Source organism: Aspergillus brunneoviolaceus, assembly GCF_003184695.1.
Source record: "Aspergillus brunneoviolaceus CBS 621.78 unplaced genomic scaffold BO95scaffold_23, whole genome shotgun sequence".
NCBI lineage: Eukaryota > Fungi > Ascomycota > Eurotiomycetes > Eurotiales > Aspergillaceae > Aspergillus > Aspergillus brunneoviolaceus.
In genome coordinates this window covers 392,583-414,578 of record NW_020290753.1, presented here as the reverse complement: position 1 = coordinate 414,578, position 21,996 = coordinate 392,583, and the positions used below count along the sequence as shown (strand labels likewise).

General features: G+C 52.2%; 9 protein-coding genes across 9 annotated transcripts; 3 read left to right on the top strand and 6 right to left on the bottom strand.

Annotated features, from left to right (window-relative positions):
* Positions 1-438: 438 nt before the first annotated feature.
* On the bottom strand, positions 439-4,123 carry BO95DRAFT_91415 (uncharacterized protein). Its single transcript, XM_025592328.1, has 3 exons — positions 3,794-4,123; positions 2,843-3,734; positions 439-2,757 (listed from the first exon to the last, which is right to left on the bottom strand). Exons 1-3 carry the CDS (start codon positions 4,065-4,067, stop codon positions 501-503), a joined length of 3,423 nt encoding a protein of 1,140 aa, XP_025443667.1. The 5' UTR covers positions 4,068-4,123; the 3' UTR covers positions 439-500.
* Positions 4,124-4,305: 182 nt separating this feature from the next.
* BO95DRAFT_359824 (S8/S53 family peptidase) lies at positions 4,306-7,280 on the top strand (the record flags this gene model as incomplete). Its single annotated transcript, XM_025582460.1, has 3 exons — positions 4,306-6,230; positions 6,293-6,611; positions 6,660-7,280. The coding sequence occupies 3 exons, from the start codon at positions 4,306-4,308 to the stop codon at positions 7,278-7,280; spliced, it is 2,865 nt and encodes a 954-aa protein (XP_025443666.1).
* A 112-nt stretch (positions 7,281-7,392) lies between these two features.
* BO95DRAFT_323826 (uncharacterized protein) lies at positions 7,393-8,305 on the bottom strand (the record flags this gene model as incomplete). The annotated part of the gene is made up of 2 exons (XM_025581831.1): positions 7,393-7,882; positions 8,025-8,305. Coding segments are annotated over 2 exons (771 nt in total), but the record flags the coding sequence as incomplete, so codon positions are not given.
* Positions 8,306-9,815: 1,510 nt separating this feature from the next.
* Positions 9,816-10,043, top strand: BO95DRAFT_359730 (putative ABC multidrug transporter; the record flags this gene model as incomplete). Its single annotated transcript, XM_025582456.1, has 1 exon — positions 9,816-10,043. A coding segment is annotated over one exon (228 nt), but the record flags the coding sequence as incomplete, so codon positions are not given.
* A 719-nt stretch (positions 10,044-10,762) lies between these two features.
* On the bottom strand, positions 10,763-11,798 carry BO95DRAFT_481186 (uncharacterized protein; the record flags this gene model as incomplete). Its single annotated transcript, XM_025590194.1, has 3 exons — positions 10,763-11,551; positions 11,582-11,714; positions 11,779-11,798. The coding sequence occupies 3 exons, from the start codon at positions 11,796-11,798 to the stop codon at positions 10,763-10,765; spliced, it is 942 nt and encodes a 313-aa protein (XP_025443663.1).
* Positions 11,799-12,868: 1,070 nt separating this feature from the next.
* Positions 12,869-13,843, bottom strand: BO95DRAFT_462472 (uncharacterized protein; the record flags this gene model as incomplete). The annotated part of the gene is made up of 1 exon (XM_025588919.1): positions 12,869-13,843. The coding sequence occupies one exon, from the start codon at positions 13,841-13,843 to the stop codon at positions 12,869-12,871; it is 975 nt and encodes a 324-aa protein (XP_025443662.1).
* Positions 13,844-16,285: 2,442 nt separating this feature from the next.
* BO95DRAFT_341314 (exonuclease) lies at positions 16,286-16,852 on the bottom strand (the record flags this gene model as incomplete). The annotated part of the gene is made up of 1 exon (XM_025581965.1): positions 16,286-16,852. A coding segment is annotated over one exon (567 nt), but the record flags the coding sequence as incomplete, so codon positions are not given.
* A 2,321-nt stretch (positions 16,853-19,173) lies between these two features.
* BO95DRAFT_481185 (putative oxidoreductase) lies at positions 19,174-20,880 on the top strand (the record flags this gene model as incomplete). The annotated part of the gene is made up of 5 exons (XM_025590193.1): positions 19,174-19,632; positions 19,695-19,761; positions 19,836-20,486; positions 20,636-20,721; positions 20,865-20,880. The coding sequence occupies exons 1-5, from the start codon at positions 19,334-19,336 to the stop codon at positions 20,878-20,880; spliced, it is 1,119 nt and encodes a 372-aa protein (XP_025443660.1). The 5' UTR covers positions 19,174-19,333.
* A 303-nt stretch (positions 20,881-21,183) lies between these two features.
* BO95DRAFT_462469 (uncharacterized protein) lies at positions 21,184-21,669 on the bottom strand (the record flags this gene model as incomplete). The annotated part of the gene is made up of 2 exons (XM_025588918.1): positions 21,184-21,258; positions 21,322-21,669. 2 exons carry the CDS (start codon positions 21,667-21,669, stop codon positions 21,184-21,186), a joined length of 423 nt encoding a protein of 140 aa, XP_025443659.1.
* Positions 21,670-21,996: the final 327 nt, after the last annotated feature.

Sequence of the window (21,996 nt, the reverse complement as noted above, 5' to 3'; positions counted from 1 at the left end):
GATTATCTCACATTCGACCTGGAGGCACAGTCTTTAGCCAACGGTGCGATCAGCCTCTGCATGGAACACGACCAATTGTTGGATATGAGCTGAAACAAAATGAATTCCAGTTATGAGCTGATAGTAGGTGGAATGTTAGCATAGCATCTTATCACATTCCTTCTCACCATACATATCCAACTCAAGCACTCTCCAACACCGCACTATCGAAGTAGGATGAGGGCAGTGTTCTCAAGTCCGATGGGAACAGTCACCAATCTTGGAAACCTTTTGTTCCCCTCGTAATCCATTATCTAAACTCCAAGTGATTGGAGACGTTTATCGTCCCGAGGCGTGCTCTTTTGAGTCGAAGGCTTCAGCAACTCGAAGCTGCAAAGTAACTCATCCGATACACTCATGACGCCACCCCAGTTGTCGAATTCTCCACAGTACTATAAAACAGTGAGCTCAAAGTGCTGCAGGATGCAGAGTCATTCGACCCAAGTAGCGATTATCATCCATCAAAGTGGAGTAGTACTTACGTTTGGGGCAGAGAAGACGGTCACCAGAAGCCGATCCGGGTAGAACTCGTACCCATCTTCCACGACCATATGGGCTCGGCAAATTAGGTCAAAGTCATGGCGCTGCAAGAAATCCACAATCACTCGCCTGCCGAAACAATAGCTCACACCTCGTTCATCATTGGTATCCCAGTCTTGCTCCGAGTCGATGGGGTCGCTCCACAGGAGGTCGTTCAGAAGACCATAGTCTGGCACGTCCGTCGGGCGGGCGATGCGGCGGATGTCCTCCAGATCCGATAGGGATGGCGACAGGCCACCGTGCACACAGAAGATCTTTCCGGCGACGATCGCGGCGACGGGCATGCAGTTGAACACATTGATGAAGGTCTTCCAGGTTTTGATGGTCGTCCGCCGCTTGCACTCGTCGTAGAACCCGTACACCCGGGTCACGTCGGCACATTCGTGGTTGCCTCGCAGGAGGAAGAAGTTCGTGGGGTAGCGCAGCTTGTAGCACAAGAGAAGGAGGATGCTCTCCAGGCTCTGCTTACCGCGGTCTACATAGTCGCCGAGGAAGAGGTAATTGGCCGCGGGAGGGAAGCCGCAGAGCTGGAAAATGCGGAGCAGGTCGCTGTACTGGCCGTGAATGTCCCCGACCACCTTGACGGGGGCATTGAGCTCGAGGAGCACGGGTTGCGAGAGGAACAGCTCGCGCGAGGCGTGGCAGATTAACTGGATCTCGGCCACGTCGAGGCAAAGGTTTTTCTTCGAGGGTCCAACATGACCAAGGAGGCGTGCGATCATAGCGTCTAGAAGGACGTTGTCAATAGCTCCCGTTTCCAGATGCTCTGGCAGAAACCGAGCAGCATGTCCCATCGGGCTGTCCGTGTCGAATGGGAGGATCGGTCCTATCGGCGTGTTTTCAATGAGAATAGATTCACGAAGCTGGGTTGGTGATCCAAGCATAGATGCGGGCAGCGGGTGCATAGCAGGAACATCGGAGATACCATCGACTTCCCCGGACTGTTGCATGAGAGTGGCATCCATATGGCCCCGTTTGGAAAGAACACCAAGTACTGGTGATGGGAGCGGACTCGACCCGTCGCTCTCCTCAGCTTCAGTCGCAGGTCGCTGTGAAATGGCCGACAAAGGTCCATCCTCCGATGCGACAGAGCTTGATAGTTCGGGCTTCGATATAGTACTCATATCTTCCTCTACCACCTGCGACAAGTTCGAACTTTGGTGTGATGCAGTATGCTTCAGACTGTGGTGGCTCTCCTGATGCGCCAGGCCTGTCTTGTTGTCAGTCGGGAGGACGCCCAGAAGATCACCAGCATCGGTTTGTCCTAAGGGCTGTGGAGAAGTTGCATCCATCGAATCGACGGGCTGATTGTCTAGGATTTCCTCGGCACTATACACATAACCGTCTGCCAGATCATCGGTGTTGGTATTGTGCTGAGGCTCACTTATAACCGGAGATGGCAGGCGCTGCTTGTAAGCCAGATCTTGAAGCACGGGGTCTTCAAGATTCCTAGATGACTCCTCATTGACGATTGCAAAGCCCCACTCAAATTGTCGAAGTCTTCCCAGCGGCATATTACCACTATTGGAGGGAGCATGGGTGAAATGAGCCGATTTCTCTATTGGGCTGGAGCTCTCGAGGCTGGGTGACGACGCCCTGGAATCAACCCTGCCAAAAGAATTCTCTAGGCTGCTCTGCTCCAAGTAAGCAACCTCGTCAGCTGTGCCGCTACCGAAATCTTCAAAGGCAAGGGTGATGAATCTATCCGGGTCATTGTCTATGGTGCTCCGCTTATGAGGCTTTGATGCTCGTGAACTCGGGTTTTCAGCTGCCGAGCTTTCCGACCCTTCATCCTCATACGGCGGCAGAGATTGTAGAGCAAGGTACCTCAAATGCCCCACGATATGCTCTATGATCGTGCCTGCCTGCGAAGTATCGCTGGAGCCACAGAGTGGACATGATTCGAACAGTGGTTCAACCGCACGCGCGTTCCTGTCAGCCAGCACGCGGAGCTGGGCATCACTGAAGGCCCCCTGGTGAGCCTGTCGCATGTGGTCTATATAGCGATCTCGTGAGAGGAAAGTCGACAGCCCGTGCGATTTAGAATTGCAGCGCCAGCGCAAGGCATGGTCTTGCATATGTTTCAACCATTGTTCGGTGTGACTATATAGTTGATCTGGAGTCTCGCATTCGTCGAAGAGGCAAACGTATGCATCCAGATCATTCTTAACGTGAGCCCTAGACCTCCTAGTCAGGACCTTCTGGAGACTGAGTATAAACGGACTGAAGAGGTTTCGTGAGAGAGACCACTGGTGGTACCTACTTCCACTTCGCATCATTCTGCATCTCCCGTGCTGGAACAGCGTAGAAGCAAAATGGACATGTCATTTCTCCGATGGCTTCGACACACAAATCCCAGTTCCTATCCAGATCTTGCTTGAGATCCGCTTCCACTTTCCTTTTGAGGGCCTCGAGGGTGGAAGGCGATTCAGTGTCGCACTTGTCGGACAATGACTGCAGGTTCAGTCTATGTTTCTCCTCCAGGCCTTTTCTTATTTTCCTGTATCTTTGTCTCACACGACCAAGAGGTGGTGCCGGGAATGGCAGCGCTTCGTGGCTGTCCAGCGCTACAGTTCTCGCACCCGAGACTGTGGAAGGGGTAGAGGCCTTTCTGAATCTTTCGACGGCTAGCGTGGTTGCACTGACTCCAGCTTGTGAGTTCGCCGGCATTTCGCTGGCAATTGGAGGCGATGCCGACGGGATCACAGGGGTACTGATAGCGGTCTGTCGAGGCGCATCCGTCGGCGGCGGTATCTTTTTCGGCGGAGAATTTATGAATGGTACTTTCAACGCCTGATGGCCGAAACGAGATCTCTTGTACAGCACCCGTCTTCGGCGAAGGATCATCGCGGAGACCAGTCGACGCAGGATTTTTTCGTCCACGTTACGGAATCTGTCGCGGACGTAATTTGCAAACACGGCTTCCAGACATGGCTCCACATCGTTCCCCTCTTCATCCCGGATCCTGAATGATGTGGACGCTTTTGCATTGTGGGCCTCGCTGCTCGCTCTTCGGATCGTATTAGACAGTCGATGAAGGAGCGCTATCTGGCCGACAACGCCGCGCCTCGAACGAGTGATCGTATCGCTTGCAGATGGAAGAGCAATGTCCGATATCTGAGATCTGGAATCCGACTCGCAAAGCATGTGCGACCCTGTAAGATAATTCAGTATATCTAGCATCCCATCCTAACGAGACATTTGTCTCACTTACAGGCTTCTACTTGGTCTTCTAGCGTTTCCAGAAGCCCGATAATCACTTCATGCACCTCCTGTGCTTCTCTTAGGCGGTGATCCAATGAGGCGCGTCCTCCGGCAAAAACACCGATATTGGCCGCCCAGAGAGAGAAACGCGCGAGCTGGTCTTCCACCAAGGTCATTTCCAGGGACGAGATCGATGCAGACTGCTGCAAACATTGCTGGAAAAGATTCAAGCATCGATCGGCCGTCGCCGCAATTGTGTGGAACTGTTTTGGCTCTGGTGGCATGCCGTTAATTCCTTTTCCCCGAAGGAAGCAAGTTCGAGAATTCAGTTGACGAAAGGCCGACTGAGTGATTGATGAGAAAGAAGATGCAAGGCTGAGACGTGAGGGGCAGGCAGGCAGGCCTGGCCCAAAGCGGTTTAGTGGTTTTGAGGCATCGATAAGGCATACCCCGCATCTTCACTCTTCCGCGCGCCCTCAGCCTCGGGGAACATCAGCACGCCGAGCGATGTAAGGAATGACCATGACCGTCATTCAAAATGTGGAACTGTTGCTCCAGGTGTCGGAGATGCTTCGTGAAATTGCGAAACATCTCCGGAGCCACGGCGCTACCCGAGAGTCTAAGCATTTCTACAGCAGCGTCATGGCTCATTGCTTGATGATTCACGATCACATCAGCCGCATCGAGGCCTTCATTGCCGATGATAATAATCTGATCACAAGCATGTTGCTTCGACTCGAGGTAACCGTCACTTCTGATGTCTTGAAAATTCAAGCTACCTCTCATTTCTTGAAAACTCGATCGGTGCTCTCAACCACGGCTTACCCTCGGCTCGCAACGCTACTCGACGCATGGAACCATGCTCGCCGTGAGGGCGGTACCATGGAACTGCAGCTCTTAATGCTCTCAATCGACCTTACAGAAGACCCAGAGCAACCGGATAAGCTGATTGAATTTTTCGAAGACTGGGAAGATGACCTCAAGGTTCAATATCCCGACGATCCGGCACTGTGGGCTCGAGATGATATGGCCAGCTTGAAGAAGAATAGAAGACAGCCGTCATACTTGGTTCTGAATGCCCCACAGTCATTGTTCCTTGCCCTGGTGGAGTCGAAAGACTGTACATGTCAGCCTGTACATGACTTCGGTGTTCGGCTTTGTCTGGGAACATTTCAAACTCTCCCGGAGACTGAGAAGGAGCGGGAGCACGACTGCGCGTTCGAGATGTTTCTATCGATGCAACAGGAATGGCACGAGGCTGACGTGTGTTTCGCTAAGAGTGCCGGAATAAACTTTGCGCAGACCAACAAAACCGCGCAGAGGCCAAAGGTCCCCGCCATGAAGATCAAGAGTCTATGTGAACCGATTAAGAAGAGAAAGCCCTATGATCGTCTAAAGCTGAAAGTTGGGGAAGATGGACGACTGTGGAAGCTGCGTTCCGAAAAGTCCTGCTTTGCAGTGGATGAGACTAAAGCGCCGGTCTCACTGCAGCACTTTATCCAGGGCCAGTACAGGTCGCTGACCGATAAGACCAAACGTATTCTGGCCGTGATTCTCGGATACGCTGTTCTATACCTCCATGAGACTCCCTGGCTTCCGCCCTCATGGGGCCCTTCGAGTATCTTGTTCTTCCACACGACTTCGTCGGCGATTCCTCTCAAACCCTTTATCCAAACTCAATTGGCAAAAGATCACGCGGTCGCTTCTCCGAGCATTTCCATTATAGACTCAGATGACTTTGATCCCGACGACTTAGACCCTGATGACATTATGATACATCAGTGTCCGCATTTGGTGACGTTGGGGATAGTGTTGATGGAGCTGTATCTCGCCACTCCCTTCGAAGAACTAGCCGAAAAATACGGTGTGCCTTTGAATGATCGGACGAGGTCCATCGATGCAGAGCTAGTGTTTGAACAGTGCAAAAATGAAATCCCGGAGAATTCCCAGTTCCATTACGCCGTGAAGAAATGCTTAGACCCAAAGGTGTGGGAGGACAACAATGGAGCCCGCTTAAGCGACAATGCATTGAAAACTGCAATATACCAGGAGGTTGTTAGTCCATTAGAGGATGAGCTGAGCCAAGCCTTTAGCTACATTTCTCTTGAACAACTTGATCGCATTGCACAAAGCCTGGATCTGGCTAGTTGGGGTCAGGCTATCCAGACTTACCAGGCTTCTCCTCGTTCTCCTGGAACTCCCGTCAACATGGCGTTGAGACCAGCACAGGGGCTCTCATCGATCCAAGACTTGAAAGATCAATATCAACAACAGCAAAGATATCTAGCGCATCTTCAGGGATCGGTCTCATTGCCAGTGATGCCTATTTTTCAGCCTGTTTCTTCTGCAATGACCGTGCCCCAACCAGGGATAACGGCTCAGGTTCCTTACTCAAGCATGAAATTCTTTGATGATGAAACAGCTGCCGAAGAGCATTCAGCAGAAGCGTAAGTCTACAAAATGACTCTTTCAGCTGTAGGTCCAGCTAACAACCAGTATAACGAAACAGATGTATCAATTACCGCAACTGGCGTCAAAGATATAAAGATGTCTACGAGAAGCACATCTTTCAGCCACCCAGGATTCCGGTGAAAATCGCTGTTTTTGATACCGGAGTGGATCAGACACACCCAGACGTAGATGCATGCATTGAGCAGATCAAGGGTCAATTCAATTGGACGAACGAGAAATTTCCCCGGCTGGTCGACGACTACAACGGTCACGGAACCTTTATCACGAGCTTGCTCATGGAATATTGTCCCGATGCAGAGATCTACATCGCTAAGATTTCCGACGGCAAACCATCCAGTCCCAGCATCATCGCCAAGGTAAGATCGGACACGGTGTTGTGATGGCACATCAACTGACTTTGACAGGCTCTAAACTATGCAGTCAACGAATGGGAGGTTGACATCATCTCCATGTCGTTTGGGTTTCACACAAGGGATGTCGAAGGCTACGATGAGCTGGAACGTGCCATTCACAACGCATACTCCAGCCATGTTCTTCTCTTTGCTGCCGCTTCGAACAGCGGTGCGAACCTGGACAGGGCTTACCCAGCTCGCGATGAGAATGTGATCTGTATCAATTCGACAGATGCAAATGGAAACCGCTCACCCTTTAGCCCTACTGCTCTCGCGGACACACTGAACCTGGCCACGGTCGGCGAGGCCGTGGAGTCCGCTTGGCCAGTGCGTCTCTGCGAATCGCCGTCCGGCCTCAAGCATAAATCGGGGACATCATTCGCCACCCCCATCGCGGTTTCCATTGCGGGCTTCCTGCTGCAGTACACCCGGCTACATATCCCCGAGCATGCGTACCTGTTGCAACGACGGTCGAAAATGCAAGCCGTGCTGCGGAAGATCGCGGAGAAGAGCCTGGACTCGCGAGCTCGCGACGACTACCATTTTATGGCCTTGAGCCTTTATTCCGATAATCTATTTGGGAAGGACCCAGAGTTCATCAACCATACACTGCGCGATATACTCCGCCGGTAAATCATTGGAGACTTGCTGCGCCATCCGGCCGAGGTACGCCAACTGTAATGAGCTCGTCTCCCTCCGTCATTTGCACGCCTGTCCACTCTTTCCCATCATCGCCCACTTCCAGCTCGTCCTCCTCAAGAACAAGAATACCCCGCGGTCCTCCCAGTACTGCGGGCTCATTCCCCAGCATGGCGCCTTTGCCATAATCCTCCACCTCGCGCACCTCGTTCGTCTTCCTTGCCACCTTGATCCTTTTGACACGAAATGCTAGAACGAAATCCCCCCCGTTCTCCCAGTCCATACCCACCTTCTTGGACCGGGTGAGTTCAAACTCCGGGCCCCCAGCCACCGGAACCACGCCGCCACTCCACACCGTGCCGTCCACGGTGGCCGCCAGATTGCCGCTGATCTCCCGCCCGGTCCGCGACCGGCCCGCCTTCGCCCCGTGGACCACCTTCAACCCCACGATGAGATACAGCGGCTTCCTGTAGCGGGATCGCTCGAGCCACCGCTGCACCACAGGGGAGGCATCGATGCATTTCTCTTGGACGTAGCTAGGACGGGGCACGAATTGCGAGGTGGTGATGGTCTCGAAACGGAAGGTCTCCTCGTCGCTGCACACGCGGGGTCAGAACTTTCTGTGCTTTTCTTTCTACGTCATGTATTTAGGGTATGTGCCCTTGTAAACTATCATCCGTATAGATCAAAGCATTACTCATTCAGCAACACCGTCCTAAAAAAAGAAAAAGAACTCACCTTCTCTCCCAACCACCTCTAACATCAACCCCCACCCCCAAGAACGAGAGAAATTGCGTGAGGATCCCGAATTTCCCAGCCCGCAGGCGCTCGCGCGAGAAGGTCACACCGGTCTTGTCGGAGGCAAAGACCTCGGATTCGGCGGGCAGGGATGCGGTGAAGAGGGGCTGGTCGGGTTTGTGCAGCGAGGTGAGCACGTTGCCCAGCTGGATGGGCCCGGCGGGCGGCGGCGGGTAGTCCCACGTGGGCGCGAAGAAGAAGTATGGGGTTTGGTTGGCCATCGTGACATCAAAATGAGTCTTGTTTGGGTTTTTCTTTGTCCCCTACCTGTTGTCCTGGAAAGAAAGTTCTGAAGTGAAGTGGGAGCTGGGCAGGTGAGCACATCTTGTAGGGGAAAGGCCGGTGCGGGCTGCGCGACTTGCGGCTGACGGTTGAAAGGCGGGGTCAATGTACGTTTAGAGCTGAGTAGGGAGGGTGTGACCCTAGTACCGAGTAGTCTTGAATAGTGACGCAGGCAGACAGCTGTATGCGCTTTTGGCGAACCTGTGTGTTACCAAGGGAGCAATCCCTCTTTCTGGTTTCATTGAGCCATGCCGCAATTCTTATTCACTCTATTTAGCCCATGGCGTCGATGTGGATTACATATATCTGCCGGTGGCTGAATAATGCCGGTGACTCGGCCGATAGATTCACCTGTCCCAGCTGGCCCTCGAAGTTCATATGACAATGCGCGGGTTCGGTTCGAATTGGCCACCTCCTGCTTATCCAGTGTGAAAGGCATTGTTTTGCATAGCGAGATAACTCCAACTTGGTCAAAATCGAGAGATCCCGTATCATTTGGGGTTTCAGAAGATATACCTACTCCACCAGCGGGCAGCTCCGATGGCTCAGTACGGAGGTAAATGCACTTCCCAGCAGCAACTTCTTGGAGACCGACCAGGGAATTGCCATCATTCACGCGTTTGGATGGGAAGATGCGTATGGTGCCGAGAACAGCAAAGCAGTGGATGCAGCCCAGTTACCCTCATATACATTCTTTTCACTCGAAGAGCAGCTGACCCTCGTGCTTGACTTGGTAGTCGCTGGGGTGACCCTGCTCAACATGATCCTTATTGTCACCCTGAGGAATAATTTCACAGCCGGCGATGTGAGACTAAGTGTGGACGTGATTCTGACAGTCACTAGGGCCCTGTTGATCACGGTCCAATCATGGGCCAACTGCGAGGCCTCGCGGGGCGTCATTCCACGCATCATGGACTCTGTGAAGACGGTGATCCCCGAGCCAAGAGCCGACCTCGCCAATCGTACCGCCCAAATCATGGCCCGTCACCGGTGCGGTTGAGGCGAGGAATGTGGTTGCCGACTACTATATGTCCAGCCGACCGGAGCACCTTCGGGAGCAGCCCACGCTCTCGACCATACCTCGTTGAAGGTGGACCCGGGCCAAACCATTAGCATCCACGAACGCACCGGCAGCGGCAACCCCTCTCTTCTGTTGAGTTTTGCACGTCTGCTCGAGCTGTCCGAGGGGAGTATCGCCATTGATGGCCTGATCTGACCTCGATCCCACGGGGCGTGGTACGATCTCGATCGAGTACCATCCCACGGGACTCGTTCATTCTGGCGAGCGACTCGGTACGTGACAACCCGGACGCCGCGGGACTCGCGACCGATGAGCAGATTCTGGATGTTCGGGATACGGTCCATCTCCGCTCGCAGTTGGACAACAAAGCTCTGGATTCTGGCTTCGCCGCGAGTGCCTTTCTTGACGTCTCCAGGTGGGATAGGCCTCTATCTCAGGGCCAGTTGCAGCTGTTCTCTCTTGCGCGGGCCCTTCTGCTTCGCCGGTCGCGGGGCAAAGTGGTGCTGCTGGATGAGGCTGCTAGTAGCATCGACCTTGAGACCGACGCACTGATACGAAAGGTGCTATGTGAGGAGCTCAGAGGATATACCGTTCTCGTGGTGGCTCACCGGTTGGAACCGATCGTTAGTGCAGACTCCGTTGTTGTCCTGGATTAGGGCCACGTTGCCGAGATTGGGAAAGTCCATGAACTGCTACAGCACCAAGAGTCAGCGCTGAGGTCTCTCTTTTTAGTCAAAAGTCCGCGTAATGGATTTTAAATACTGCAAGTCCACATAGGCTCACAAGCTTTAGGTGCAACAATAAAATAAAAGAAATACCTCCGCCAAAGAGCCTCACACTGATTAGCTCCTACATACCTGGGAAGGTAGGGTCATGCGCGGTTTGAATTTCGGCTAAAGCCAGGTTGCTATCTTATTCCCTGGTGCCAGAGGCTGTTGGCTTCTAGGTTCCTGGATGTATTCCTTGGTCTATTCGTTACTTATTAATACTTATTGATCTACCGGTAACTCACTCATCTAGGGGTTAGTACATACAATGTGTTAGCACCACTGTGCATATTTGTTAACCCTGATTCAATTTACTAAAGGGCAAGGTAATTAAAAGGGTCGACGAGGTACAAGGCTAAGATTGTATACGAGGGATTCATCTGAAGTAAGACAGAAACTCCTGGTTGCACTGTGACAGAAGATGTATAAGCGATTGGATGTCTCAGGGATGGGCTATATGGAAGAATTTCTTAAATTCTTGGTGGTTGGATTGTTGAGCTGAGTTCTTAAGATGTGCCGCTTTGAAAGCTATCTGCTATTCTCCTCAAGTATCTCTGTACTCCGAAACTAAACTAACAAAATAAAGTGTCACAAGGAGAGCAAGACACTCAGCCAAAGGCAAAGGGATCGGGGCGCTTAGGACACCTGTCCAACTGCCCCCACCTCATCCGCCAATTGTAATTTTTCTGCCTGACCTCGACTACAAAGTCGCCTCCTTCGCGCGCGAAGTCCAGGAACTTCACGCTTTCATAGAGCTGCTTCAGCCTCGAGAAAACATAGGTCGCCAGCAAATCCCGCAAACAAAATATCTCATCGTCCCCAGGGCGTGTATGGAGGTACGAGAAGCGCACCAGCTCAATCAGATAGTCCACGTGGTCCTCGAACAACTCAAACTCTCGGAGTGTCGTCGCCAGCTTTTCTAAAACGAGATCCCGAAGGGGAATGATGCCGTGTTGCTCCGCCAGGACGCATAGCTTGGCATGGCCGAGAAGGTTGGGCGTAAGTTGCTTCCGGAGGTGGAGGGGTATCTTGCGAGGCGCGTAGGCCTTTTTTCTCTCTTCGGAGACTTGGCCCCGCCTGGCCGTGAGACAAGTGTGGAGATGGTTGAAGGCATCGCGAGTACTAGGCGGGTTGAAAATCCGAGGTAGATCCAGGGCTGCCGCACCGGGCTTTTCTGACTGTGCGGCTGATCTATCTAAATAGACGGAGGGTAGTCGAGGTCTCCATGATTCACTATAGATCCCTCTCCCATCTTTTGACGGGCGCGGAAGGAACGGTTTTGTATCAGCCCTCAGCTGAGATTGACCACCCAATGGCTTAGAGTTCCTGATGATATCCGGAGGGGGCGTGTAGTCGCCGACGTACGCGTACTCGCACAGCCGGATGAATGTGTCCGCCTCGACATACGACTAGTCGAGTTCGCTGACCCCTTTTTCAAGCAACCGCGCGTTTAGGAGGCTGTCAAGCTCGGACGAGAGGCTGGCTAGGACGTCGCAGTGAACGGTGATCCTCTTCTCTTCCGAACCGACAATGAAAGTAAACAAGCGAGATGAGATGGATCTGTTGCAGAATTGTAGTCGGTATTTAGCCACGAGGATCCTCACAACAGGGCTCAGGAACTCACTTGGCGAATTTTGAATTCATGGATGCAAGTGATTGTGGGAAGGGTTCTGGAACTCAAGAGGCAAACGGTTTGAACGAGAGGGAAAGGGTAGCGTGTAGCCGGTATGGGGTGGTCGGGGTCTGTGTACCGAATGTCGGTGATGTAGATGGTCGTGGCAGACGGGGTTGATCAGGATGCCAGGGAGCGGAATCAGTGGCAAATATAATACTGCTATGGGTGGTGTCTTGAGTGGAACGACAATCTTGGTAATAATAGAATTCAGATTCCGCTACAATAAAGGTAAAGTAAACTGTATCACTAGAAGGATGAGGCATAGGGATGAGTCTTGTGAAGTGAAGGGATTCATAGAATCGTTGTTCTGAGCTTGCCACAAGGGAATGATGGGTTCATATAGACTGCGAGAGGAATGCTCCTGCCTCAACTATGCAATCTCATAGAGAAGGCGTGAAGAGAAACTGTGTAAGCATGCAGCAGAATGAAGAAAGCACGATGTGAGCTACCCGGATTGTCAATTAGCCTGCCACACCTGGCAGCTTTGTTAGGTTTTGTTTCTGGAATTAGCAAGTTGGTAGGTGGCTTATACAAGTGGGGTAGCTCACACAAACAAGGTGGTTTAAGTAAGTAAAAAGACCTCGCACTCAAAGAAGCATTACATAACAGCAGAAAGTATAGTTAGATACATACCGCAAGGATCATAGATAATTGCAAATTCAAGAAGCCTTGAGCACAGAGACCTGAGGGTAGGTATTCAGCGCAGCCAATCACTTGTTGCTTGGTAGCCAGTCCCTCGCAGGGCTCAGCACTTAGCATGCGTCGCAATCATGAAAGAATCTGGTTAAAACTAGCAAAAACCAACAAAATCTGCAAAGAACGCAATCAAAATAAAGTTATCTCTGCATCCAATTCTAGTAAAATCTGGAAGTCCGGAAAAAGGTCATATATTTTGAGTTGGATGACATTGTAAGAGAAATATGCTCAAATTAGTCAAGCTAAAGCGACCTAGAAGCCCTATACTTCTTCATGAAGAAGCGACCTCACGTCGAGGGCACCATCATTGTCAAGCTCCGTCTCACCCAAACAAATGAAGGTATCAAGGGTAAGGAGGCAAGGCCCGAATGCCCATAATCTCCTGGTGGAGGTGCCCCGTCAAATGGGCAATGGCACTGGGCCCCAACCACTTGAAGCAGAGCGGGCACTTCTCATCCGCCAAATCCCTCCAGTCATGTTTGACCATATGCGCCTCCCACTCCTCGATCGTCGGAAACGCCGCATCCACGCCGCACTGCTCATGCAAGCAGATGTACGGGTGGAAGTCGTAGAGCACATGATCCCGCCAGGGCTCGGGCGCACAGATCGCCGCAGGGATGGAGTCGCCGCAATAGGGGCACTGCACGTGCTCCGCCCCAGGGCTCAGCGCCGGCGGGGGCGGGAAGTTACCGCCCGGCGAGCTGTCGTTGTCCGCTCCGGCGGCCGTCTGCGGCGGGCCACCACCCAGCGGCGCATCGCGCCGGTGCCATTGCAGGATCCGCCAGCGGATGAGTTTCGCGTCCGCCAGCCGCTCGTGCAGCACGCGGTGCGCGTTCGGATACCAGGTGCGGAGGCTGCGCAGCGCCTGGTGCCGGAAATCGGCGCTGCGGTCGCTGCCAAGCTCGTCAGGGACGTTGTAGTCCGGACACGTGAGAATAAACGGCGCGCTCTCGTAGGTGCGGACCCGTTGTCCGCAGCGGACGGTCAGTAACACCAGCTGAATCCAGTATTTGGCTTCTGCTTGGGCTTCTGCAAAGGCAAGCGCCGGCGCGTCGCACCAGACGCCGGATTGCAGGGGACTGGCCTGCGAGAGGGCGACCTCCACATTGCCGAGAGCGTAGGCGACGCTCAGCCGCGTCATGGGCAGGGTTCGTAGCTTGCTGGCGCACGATGATTGGTAGTCGGTCAGGAATTGGTGCTCGACCTCTAACCATCGCAGCGGGTCTTCGGGGGATGACCGGGACCGTGGGAGCGCCTTGTGAAGTTGGCTGCATCGCATGACTTGTGCCATGAGTCCCTTGTTTTGGGGTATGGCCATCGTTAGAGTACGGGGGGAAAATTCTGCCGACATTTGTGTCTTGGTGGGTTGGAAATTTTTGATAGGAGATGCAAAGCATTTGTTCAGACATATAAGGCGGCATATATACCTCATGTTGGCGGTGCATGCGGCAACGGCTCGATGATGGTGTACAATGAACCAACAAGTAGCGTGGTCATTATATGGAGAAGAATGGACAGGTGCGCATAGTCCGTCCAAACAATGGAGAATCGGGACAATGGAGATTTACTGCTATGTGTATGAAGTTTATCAGTAGCCAAACGTGACATCAAAGGAAGTCACCATGGAGCATTTGCCTCGTGCGATAGGGTCGAGCATGGATTTTGGGACTTTAGCACTACCGCGATAGGCACAGCATTTAACTGCCCCGTCCCTTTCCACAAACAAACCATGTTGACCCGACCAAACTCGCGTCCTCATCATTCCGACTTCAAAGAAGGGAAGAAGAAGCTTGCCAGTTTCTACTTATGTCTCTTCTCCCGTGGCCTCACCCCCTGGCCATGCAAGTTACAACTCGCATTGAATCTCAGATGTCATTCAAGGTTGCACCAAATGGTTCATAGGGTTTTGAATTGATCAAATCTTCTTCTTCCATCTTTCTTGGTTTTCGCTGATATTTTGGGAGATCTCTTCCATAATCTAGATTTTTGAATATCACTTGCAGATTTCGGTGAGTTGTATTATTGATAGACAGGTAGACTCGGTATTCATGTTATGGTAAGGGGTCAAATATATTATGTATCCCTACCATGGTCAGGGATACCATGAATAGTAACCATGAATAGTACACTTCGACAAAGCTTCAACCTAGAAAGCCTCTATCCCGGATCAGAACCCAGCTCCTATTCCTAAACCCTCCCAGAAGAAAGCAGCTCTACCATTTTATTTCGGATACTCGCTTGTCTGAAACAGCTCAATCCAGTGCGAAATTGCGGCCGGCCGATATGTATCCGGCTCCACCCGACAGAGCTCGGTGGCATTCACATCGAAGACCAACGCCTCAGGCTCGGTCAGGCTGTATTTGGGCCAGGTCTTGGCTCGTTTAGCTAAAGATCAATTTTGTCAGTGCCTGTGGCCCGTCGTAAAAAAAGTAATGCGCGTGAACATAGCAGCGACTTACTAGGGATATTGTTGGGATCTAGAGTGTTGATTAAGCTAATCCACATGCTCGTCATCAGGTAGCTCAGCGGCTCGAAGGTCTTCTTCTGGTCGGCCTGGTCGTTGGGCCTGAGCGACTCGGACAGGGTCACGTTATGGAAGAGGAAGGCGACGTCGTGCTGCTCCTGTGCACCGTACCGACCTGACTTGGAGTGGAAGAGAACGTCATAAACCTATGTATAAACGTCAACGCCGTGTTTGGCCCACTGATACCGGGTTATGCTATATTAGTGCAGAACCAGCGGGGAGCGGAATATATGGGCTTACTGCCCACCCCTGATGAGTTTACTGATTGCCAATGCAGGCAATGCTACAACGGCAGCCCGCACGGCGGCGGCTACGGCGGGCTGATGCTCGACCCGATCGACAGCTGCAACGACTTCCTGTTCTTCCTGCACCACGCCTACCTCGACAAGCTGTGTAAATGCTTCTGTGATAAAAGTCTCGGTCTGAATGAATGAGCTTGATTAATGAACGGTCAAAACTATGAAGACAATGGTCTAAGGCGTCCAATTGAGGGCAAAGCGAGGGAATTGAGTGAAAGAAACGAAGCAACATTTGCTGCTTCAAGGTGGCAATTGCTAAGAATTTGATAGCCTGGGGCTGCCTGCTAAGGAATGCGGACTCTGTGGTTTTGCCCTGAAACAAAATGCCAAGAGCCGAATAGAGCAATGGAACGATGGCGAGATCCAAGATCTTTCGAAGCCTTGAGGATTTTCTGATCAAAAGTTCGATGAACATTGAGTGGATCAATAAGAATTAATGTCGAAAGTGTTGACAAAGCTATATTCTACGAGAGGGCTTAGAATCCGACAAAGAGTCTTAAAGATGGTGGATTCAGGCTATCTAGAAGGAACTAGTACGGTTCACACGGCGCGCGGCAGAAGTAGTGAGAACTATCCAGCAATCAGAGGCTCGAGGCCTTCAACAAGAATCCTACAAGCTACGATACAACCAGACACAAAGCAACTCGAACACATCTTTTCATTGACCAAAGCAGACTCTGATACATTGACTCCAAGCAAGGAACACATGTTACATGTGTTCAAAACGCCCAACAGCGGGCAGCAGCAAGTGATTCGAGTACCCTGCTCACCAGAATGCCGAGGGCTTCATCCGACCGGGGTCGGAAATGAAGATGGAATCCGAACGAGAAGAGGCGGAGACCCCATCAAAGTCGGACCAAGATGCACCGTCCGACTCGCTGTCACTGTCTGACAGCCCCACACCCGATACATCGTCGCGGAGTCTCCTCTCCCGACGCGCCCACTCCCCCACAAGAACGAGGTTCTCCAACCCCCAGACCAGAACATCTCTCGTTGCCAACGCATCTTCGACGGCACTATGCCCCTGACTACTGACCTGGATCTGCCGTCCCAGCATGGCCATCGCCAGGGTCTTTAGCCCCCACAGCCGGGGGAACCGCCTCGTCTCGCCCCACCGTGTTGAGAACACCGCCTCTGCCGTCACGATCGCCGTGTCGACCACCTGCGGGTGAATGATCCCCAAGGCGTTGAGATCATTGTGCAGCGCATGTCCGACGAGCACCGTGTCGCGGTCGACATACTCCCACAGCCCCTGGCGGGCCGCCTGCCACGACTCGAACGCCTGCCTGTGCCGGATAGCCGCGTTCATTGTCCCTGGCGAGATGCCCGTGATTTGGGTCATCCAGCGTGTCACCCGCCCCGCCGGCCGCACGTAGCGGTTGATGAGCACCTCCGGTGTCAGGAAGTCCACCGCCGCGAGGTAAGCCAGCCCGTTGTAGCTCCGGCCCCGTCCATAGGGGTCCTCTGCCATTACCATCTCGCAGTCGATGACCACGGCCTTTCTTGCTCGTGGTCGCGTGGAGGTGGTATGGGTGGGCGTGTGCTGAAAGAGCGACTTGGGGACCGCTCCGTTCCAGGGCTTCGCCCACGATGGCTCGACTGCCGAGAGGTTGTACCCCTGTGTGTTGAGGCAGGTGGCTGGGTGGCAGCGCGGAAGGAGGCGCGCCAAGAGGAAGTCCTCCTTTGCGAGGACTGGTGATGTGATGGTGGTGGTGGTCGTCCTCGTGATACTGTCACTCTTAAGTAGAGTGACTGGCTCGACAGCCAAGCTGGGAGACTGCACTGGCTTCTCCATGGAGAGAAGCGCTACCTCATCCATGTCCGTGAGGTAGGCGAGTCGAGGATGCTGCTGGTTCTTTGCATCCGCACGGCTCGGCTCAGGAGGCTGCGCACTGGAAGCCGAAGTGAGAGGCTTTGCTACCGTGCCTCTATGAGGTTGCGAAGGGGATGAACACGACCCCCTTTCTGTTGATGTCGAGCCATGCGCGGCTCGTTGGTGCTGAGATACTGCGTCCGCAGTAACGAAAGTCTTCACACAGCTCGGACAGGCGAGTCTGTGCCACTTGGAGATTTGGTGCTGCCGGAGAAGCTGCACGCTCTCGAAGAGCTGCTGGCAGGTTGGGCAGATACGATCCACTGCCGGAGTAGAGTTTCCTGTGCCCGTCTGTCTTGGGCTCGTAGTGATTTGAGTCATGGTCATGGTGGTGTTGTTTAGTGTGAAGATAAAGATAAGAGGTCAAGTTCAGTGTGGTTGGAGTAAATCTTTTCGGATTTGATGAAGAGGAGGGGGCTTGGTGGTTGTCTTTGGGGGGTGGGCCATGCTTTTGTCTCCCTGCATGGTTCTCATTGTGAGCGTTGACTCATGGTGTCTCGTCAGTATACCATCATACAATGCTGCCTCGCATAGCGAACGACTGCTGAATTACAGCATCTCGCATTATGCTTAGTAGACTTTTCCAGAACCATGAGTCGCGTGAGCCCACGACGAGGACTCAAGATCAGAGTAGGAATCTAATTAGACTCTCCCAAAGTTGAGCGAGAAAACTTCAAACGACAGATGTAGTGCTGCCAAAGTGCCGACTCGACCAAGACGGCTGAGTCCTCCATTATGCAGAGCAGCACTTCCGGGACTAGAAAACGCAAATGTCAGGGATTTTACAATGCGAGGGAGGCCGAGTGTTTCCATTTGCTGTGATCCGATAATGGCCTCAAGATCAGTAGTGCACCTTTCCCGCCTCCTGCATCGTTTTCGAAATCTAAGATCTGAGATCGTGAAATCTTAGGAAAGGAAAGATGATGTAACGAAGTTCTTCATATCGCTTGAGATTAGTGGGTGGCGATCTGGATTCCATTCTAGCTAATAGTATATTCAATTTAGAGTGAATACCTACTACTTAGTTATATTCACCTTCCCTGCTTCGAGCTTTCCGAGCCACAGGCAATTTGTGTCATGCTTGCGAGGCCAGCTAGACTCTTCGGTGGAAACTTTCTGTTGAATGATGTATATATTTGTTTTTTTTCTTCTTCACTTATAATACGTAGAAGCTTAGAGAAATCTTCGACCAGGTCTCGATGTCATTGCGGTGATCTTGTGGCAGGGTAGCATTGTCAGATCCAAAGACCCACTGGTTCAAGCTAGGAACCGATTGGAAATAGTTTCCGAGATGCGGTAATTTTATTGTCGACAAGCGCACTCAATCTTTCAATACCGGGCCGTTCTCGGAACAAACTACCTTAATACTTTAAAGCTCGGGCGGGTCACGAACGGGTTCAGGACCCTGAGCCGAATTAGGGCTCGATGGGCTCTCTTCTTTGGGTCTAGCGCCGCCAGGCACCGGAACAACAAACCAAGACAAAAAAGTCAACAGCGATCGACAAGCAAAAAGGAGATTGGTTTTAGCCACTGCAGTGGGTGCATACTATTTTCCCTCTCATACTTAAAGTTGATGTGAATGTGAGGTCATATCCTAGTCCTATCTATGGTCAAGTTTTCGAATTATAGCCGAGAATAAAGTTATCGTCCATCTAGGAGACGGAACTTAAATCAGCAACCTGAGCAGATGGCGACCATCTGCTCGCGTGTATTGGCAAAGTCACTTGGCTACCTATGTATATGTAGTGTGCATGTGGAAACTTTGAGACCTGTCAGACTCGGGAACAAGCGGTGAGTAAATGATTTGGGTTTGGTTTCGACCCAAGTAGAGCGCGGCGCGGCATCTCGAATCACGTCAGGGGAATCGCACGTGATGATAGGGATAAGAGTTTAAATTTGCTCTCCCCGAACAGGTGACGAAATCTTCTCCTCTAGCTGACGCTTCCCGCAAACGGAATATCTGATCTCGAACGGTAGATGTTAATTCCGGTTGACTCAATTTAAACATCACTTTTTTGATAACAGATTGGCGATTACACTTCTCTTCCTACCGCTTAGCCCTCCTGTCAGGTGCGCATCAAACGCTCAGCCGCCACACAAATTGAGTACACCATGACGATCTCCAACAACGCGACGACCGACACTGTCGAATTTCCTCCTGAACTGCCTATAGCGCAGCTGCACACTATTGATCTGGGGAGGCTGCAAGCCGGTGACGAGGATGAAGCTCAGCGCCTACTCGACGCCAGTCGCAAGGATGGTGTCTTCTATTTGAATCTTGCATCTGCGCAGAAGGAAATCGTTCCGGTCCTGGATTCTATCTACGAGCTTTCAAACGGACTCTTTAGTCTGCCGCTCGAAGAGAAATGTCGGTATGATGTGGATAGGCTGGGTAAAATGAAATGCAATGGGTATGTTGTCTTTCTTTGTATACAATGTTCTACTGCAAACCTGACTAACACGAATTGATCAGATACAAGCCCTTGGGTCGCAACTTCGGAGGACTAGAGGGTAAACGCGATGGATTCGAGACCTACGTGGTATGATTCGACATGTGCCTGTCACCCACGAAAACGACCAAAATTCATCTGATCATATCTAATAAACCGCAAAGATCCCCAAGAACGGAATCCTGAGCCTGGACAACCAGCGGGACTTTCCCCGCCCCCCACTGATTGACCACTACATGAACACCCTGCAACAGTTCACCACCTTCGTCAACACAACCTCCCAGACTATTTTCGACAAGCTCTCACATTCCCTGGAGCTCCCCGAAACCGGGAACCTGAAGCTCCTCCATCGCCCGTCCGCCCCATCGCCGGACATCATCCGTCTCCTCAAGTACCACCCTCAGCCCGCCGAGCAGCGCGGGGTTCCACACGCCGCCCACACCGACATGGGCACGCTAACCTTCCTATTCACCCGCCAGCCCGGGTTACAGATCCAGAATCCCGGTGAAGAGATCTGGAGATGGGTGCTGCCGCGCGAGGGCCACGCCATCGTCAACTTGGGTGACGGCCTCTCCCTGCTCACCAACGGCTACCTGCAGTCCTGTGTCCACCGCGTTGGCCCTCTTCCCGGTCGGGCTATGCCGACCCGCTATTCGTTCGCGTACATGGTGCGTCCGGAGAACCAGACGGTGATGACTGCGCCGCAGACGGGATGCATCCCTGCTCGTGACCCTGATGCGACGGTGCTGACGGCGCAGGAGTGGTTGGAGAAGAAGTACTCTGTGCTACGGTTGGATGCGCGGCCGGATGACTTGGTGTGGATGATGACGGGACAGCAGGGGAGGTAGAGGATTGCCTGGGATTTGATAGACTATTTCGTTCTAATACTAAGCCTTGAACAAGGTGATGGGCTGTGGTTGTTGTGTTTCTTGATTGTCAGGAGATTTGCTACTGGGCTCATTAGATCAGTTTTCAGGACGCTGGCGAGGATTCAGAGATTGGTGGGTCACTAGTTGCTTTCTCCCTGATCTCAAGAGAAACCTTGTGTATGTACGTGCGTCTCGCATAGGATTTATGAGTTTTGCAAGGAGTACTTGTCGCTGAAGAGGATCTGTACTATGCACATGAAAGAGGGAACATTTAGAGAAACGGTTCTATTTCAAGATCAGTCATGCTTGGCACTACCTTTTTAGGCTATACCTTCGCTAAGGCAGGCCGAATAATCAAACGGAAGAACATGTAATCAAGAAGGTGGCCGAGTAACACTATATGACGATCTCAAAAAGCACGAGGTAAATATCCTCCTGTGTGTGTAGAGGTGTGTATTTGTACATGGTTGATAGCGTGGCGCTTCTATGCTGACTACAGTGCATCATTCGTTGCACGCCTGAATATCCATGCCCTCCATTGTCAACATGAGCTGCGGTAGTTTATCAGACCCATCAAGCCTCGCTGCTGAACTTCGTTCTGTCAACAGCCCAATATCAAAGTACTGGAATCCTCTAGAATGTTCTAATGGTGGTTGTGGTGGTGGCCAACGTGCCCGTGTTGATGCCGCTTCAGATGGTCTGCGGAAGCTTTGTTTGCCTGTGACGGTGCGCATTCAATAAGTCAGGGGATCATGCGTGAGGTGATACTCGAGGAACTTACATTTGACGCGGGGACAGAAGAATGAGAGGCAGAAACAATTCCAGGAGAGGCCGACGGCCCAGGTACGAGCTTGGATGAAGGCGAAACAGTTGGCGTATTAGTATGCTCCTCACCACACAGTCCCAAGATGAAACCCGCATTCTCCGCCTGCGCGACCGGGCCCGAGCCGTACAATTGGCATTCCTTGCCGTTGACAGTGAAGAGCCATGCCTGGCAAGTGCTCAGGCTCTCGCACTCGATGGCACATTCCGAAGGTGACGGATGCGTGTATCCGAAGGCTAGAGGGGCTTTGCTGAAGAAGCCGATCTTTCCATGCAGGGCACTATTGAGACAGGACGCGGATACCATGAGCGAGAAGATAGTCCATGCGAGGACAAAAGAGAGAAGGGATGGCATGGTCCAGGAAGGTTTGAGAAGACTTTCAGTCAAATTTGCAAGTGGTGATGAATAGGGAATCTCCAACGGCCTTTGCTGGTGATCAAGCTGTTAAAATTCAGGGGTCCGAAAATTCGTATGCCTAGGCGAGTGTGGGGTGTGGTGGCACGATTTTTTCGCGGTAATCTCCGAATCCTTTTCGCTTACAGACTCGCAAAATCTTGTGAAATTAATTCATATCATCTCCTACGGACCTCCGGGAGGCAAAAAGGGATCCACTTGTCGCTTGAGAGACTATTG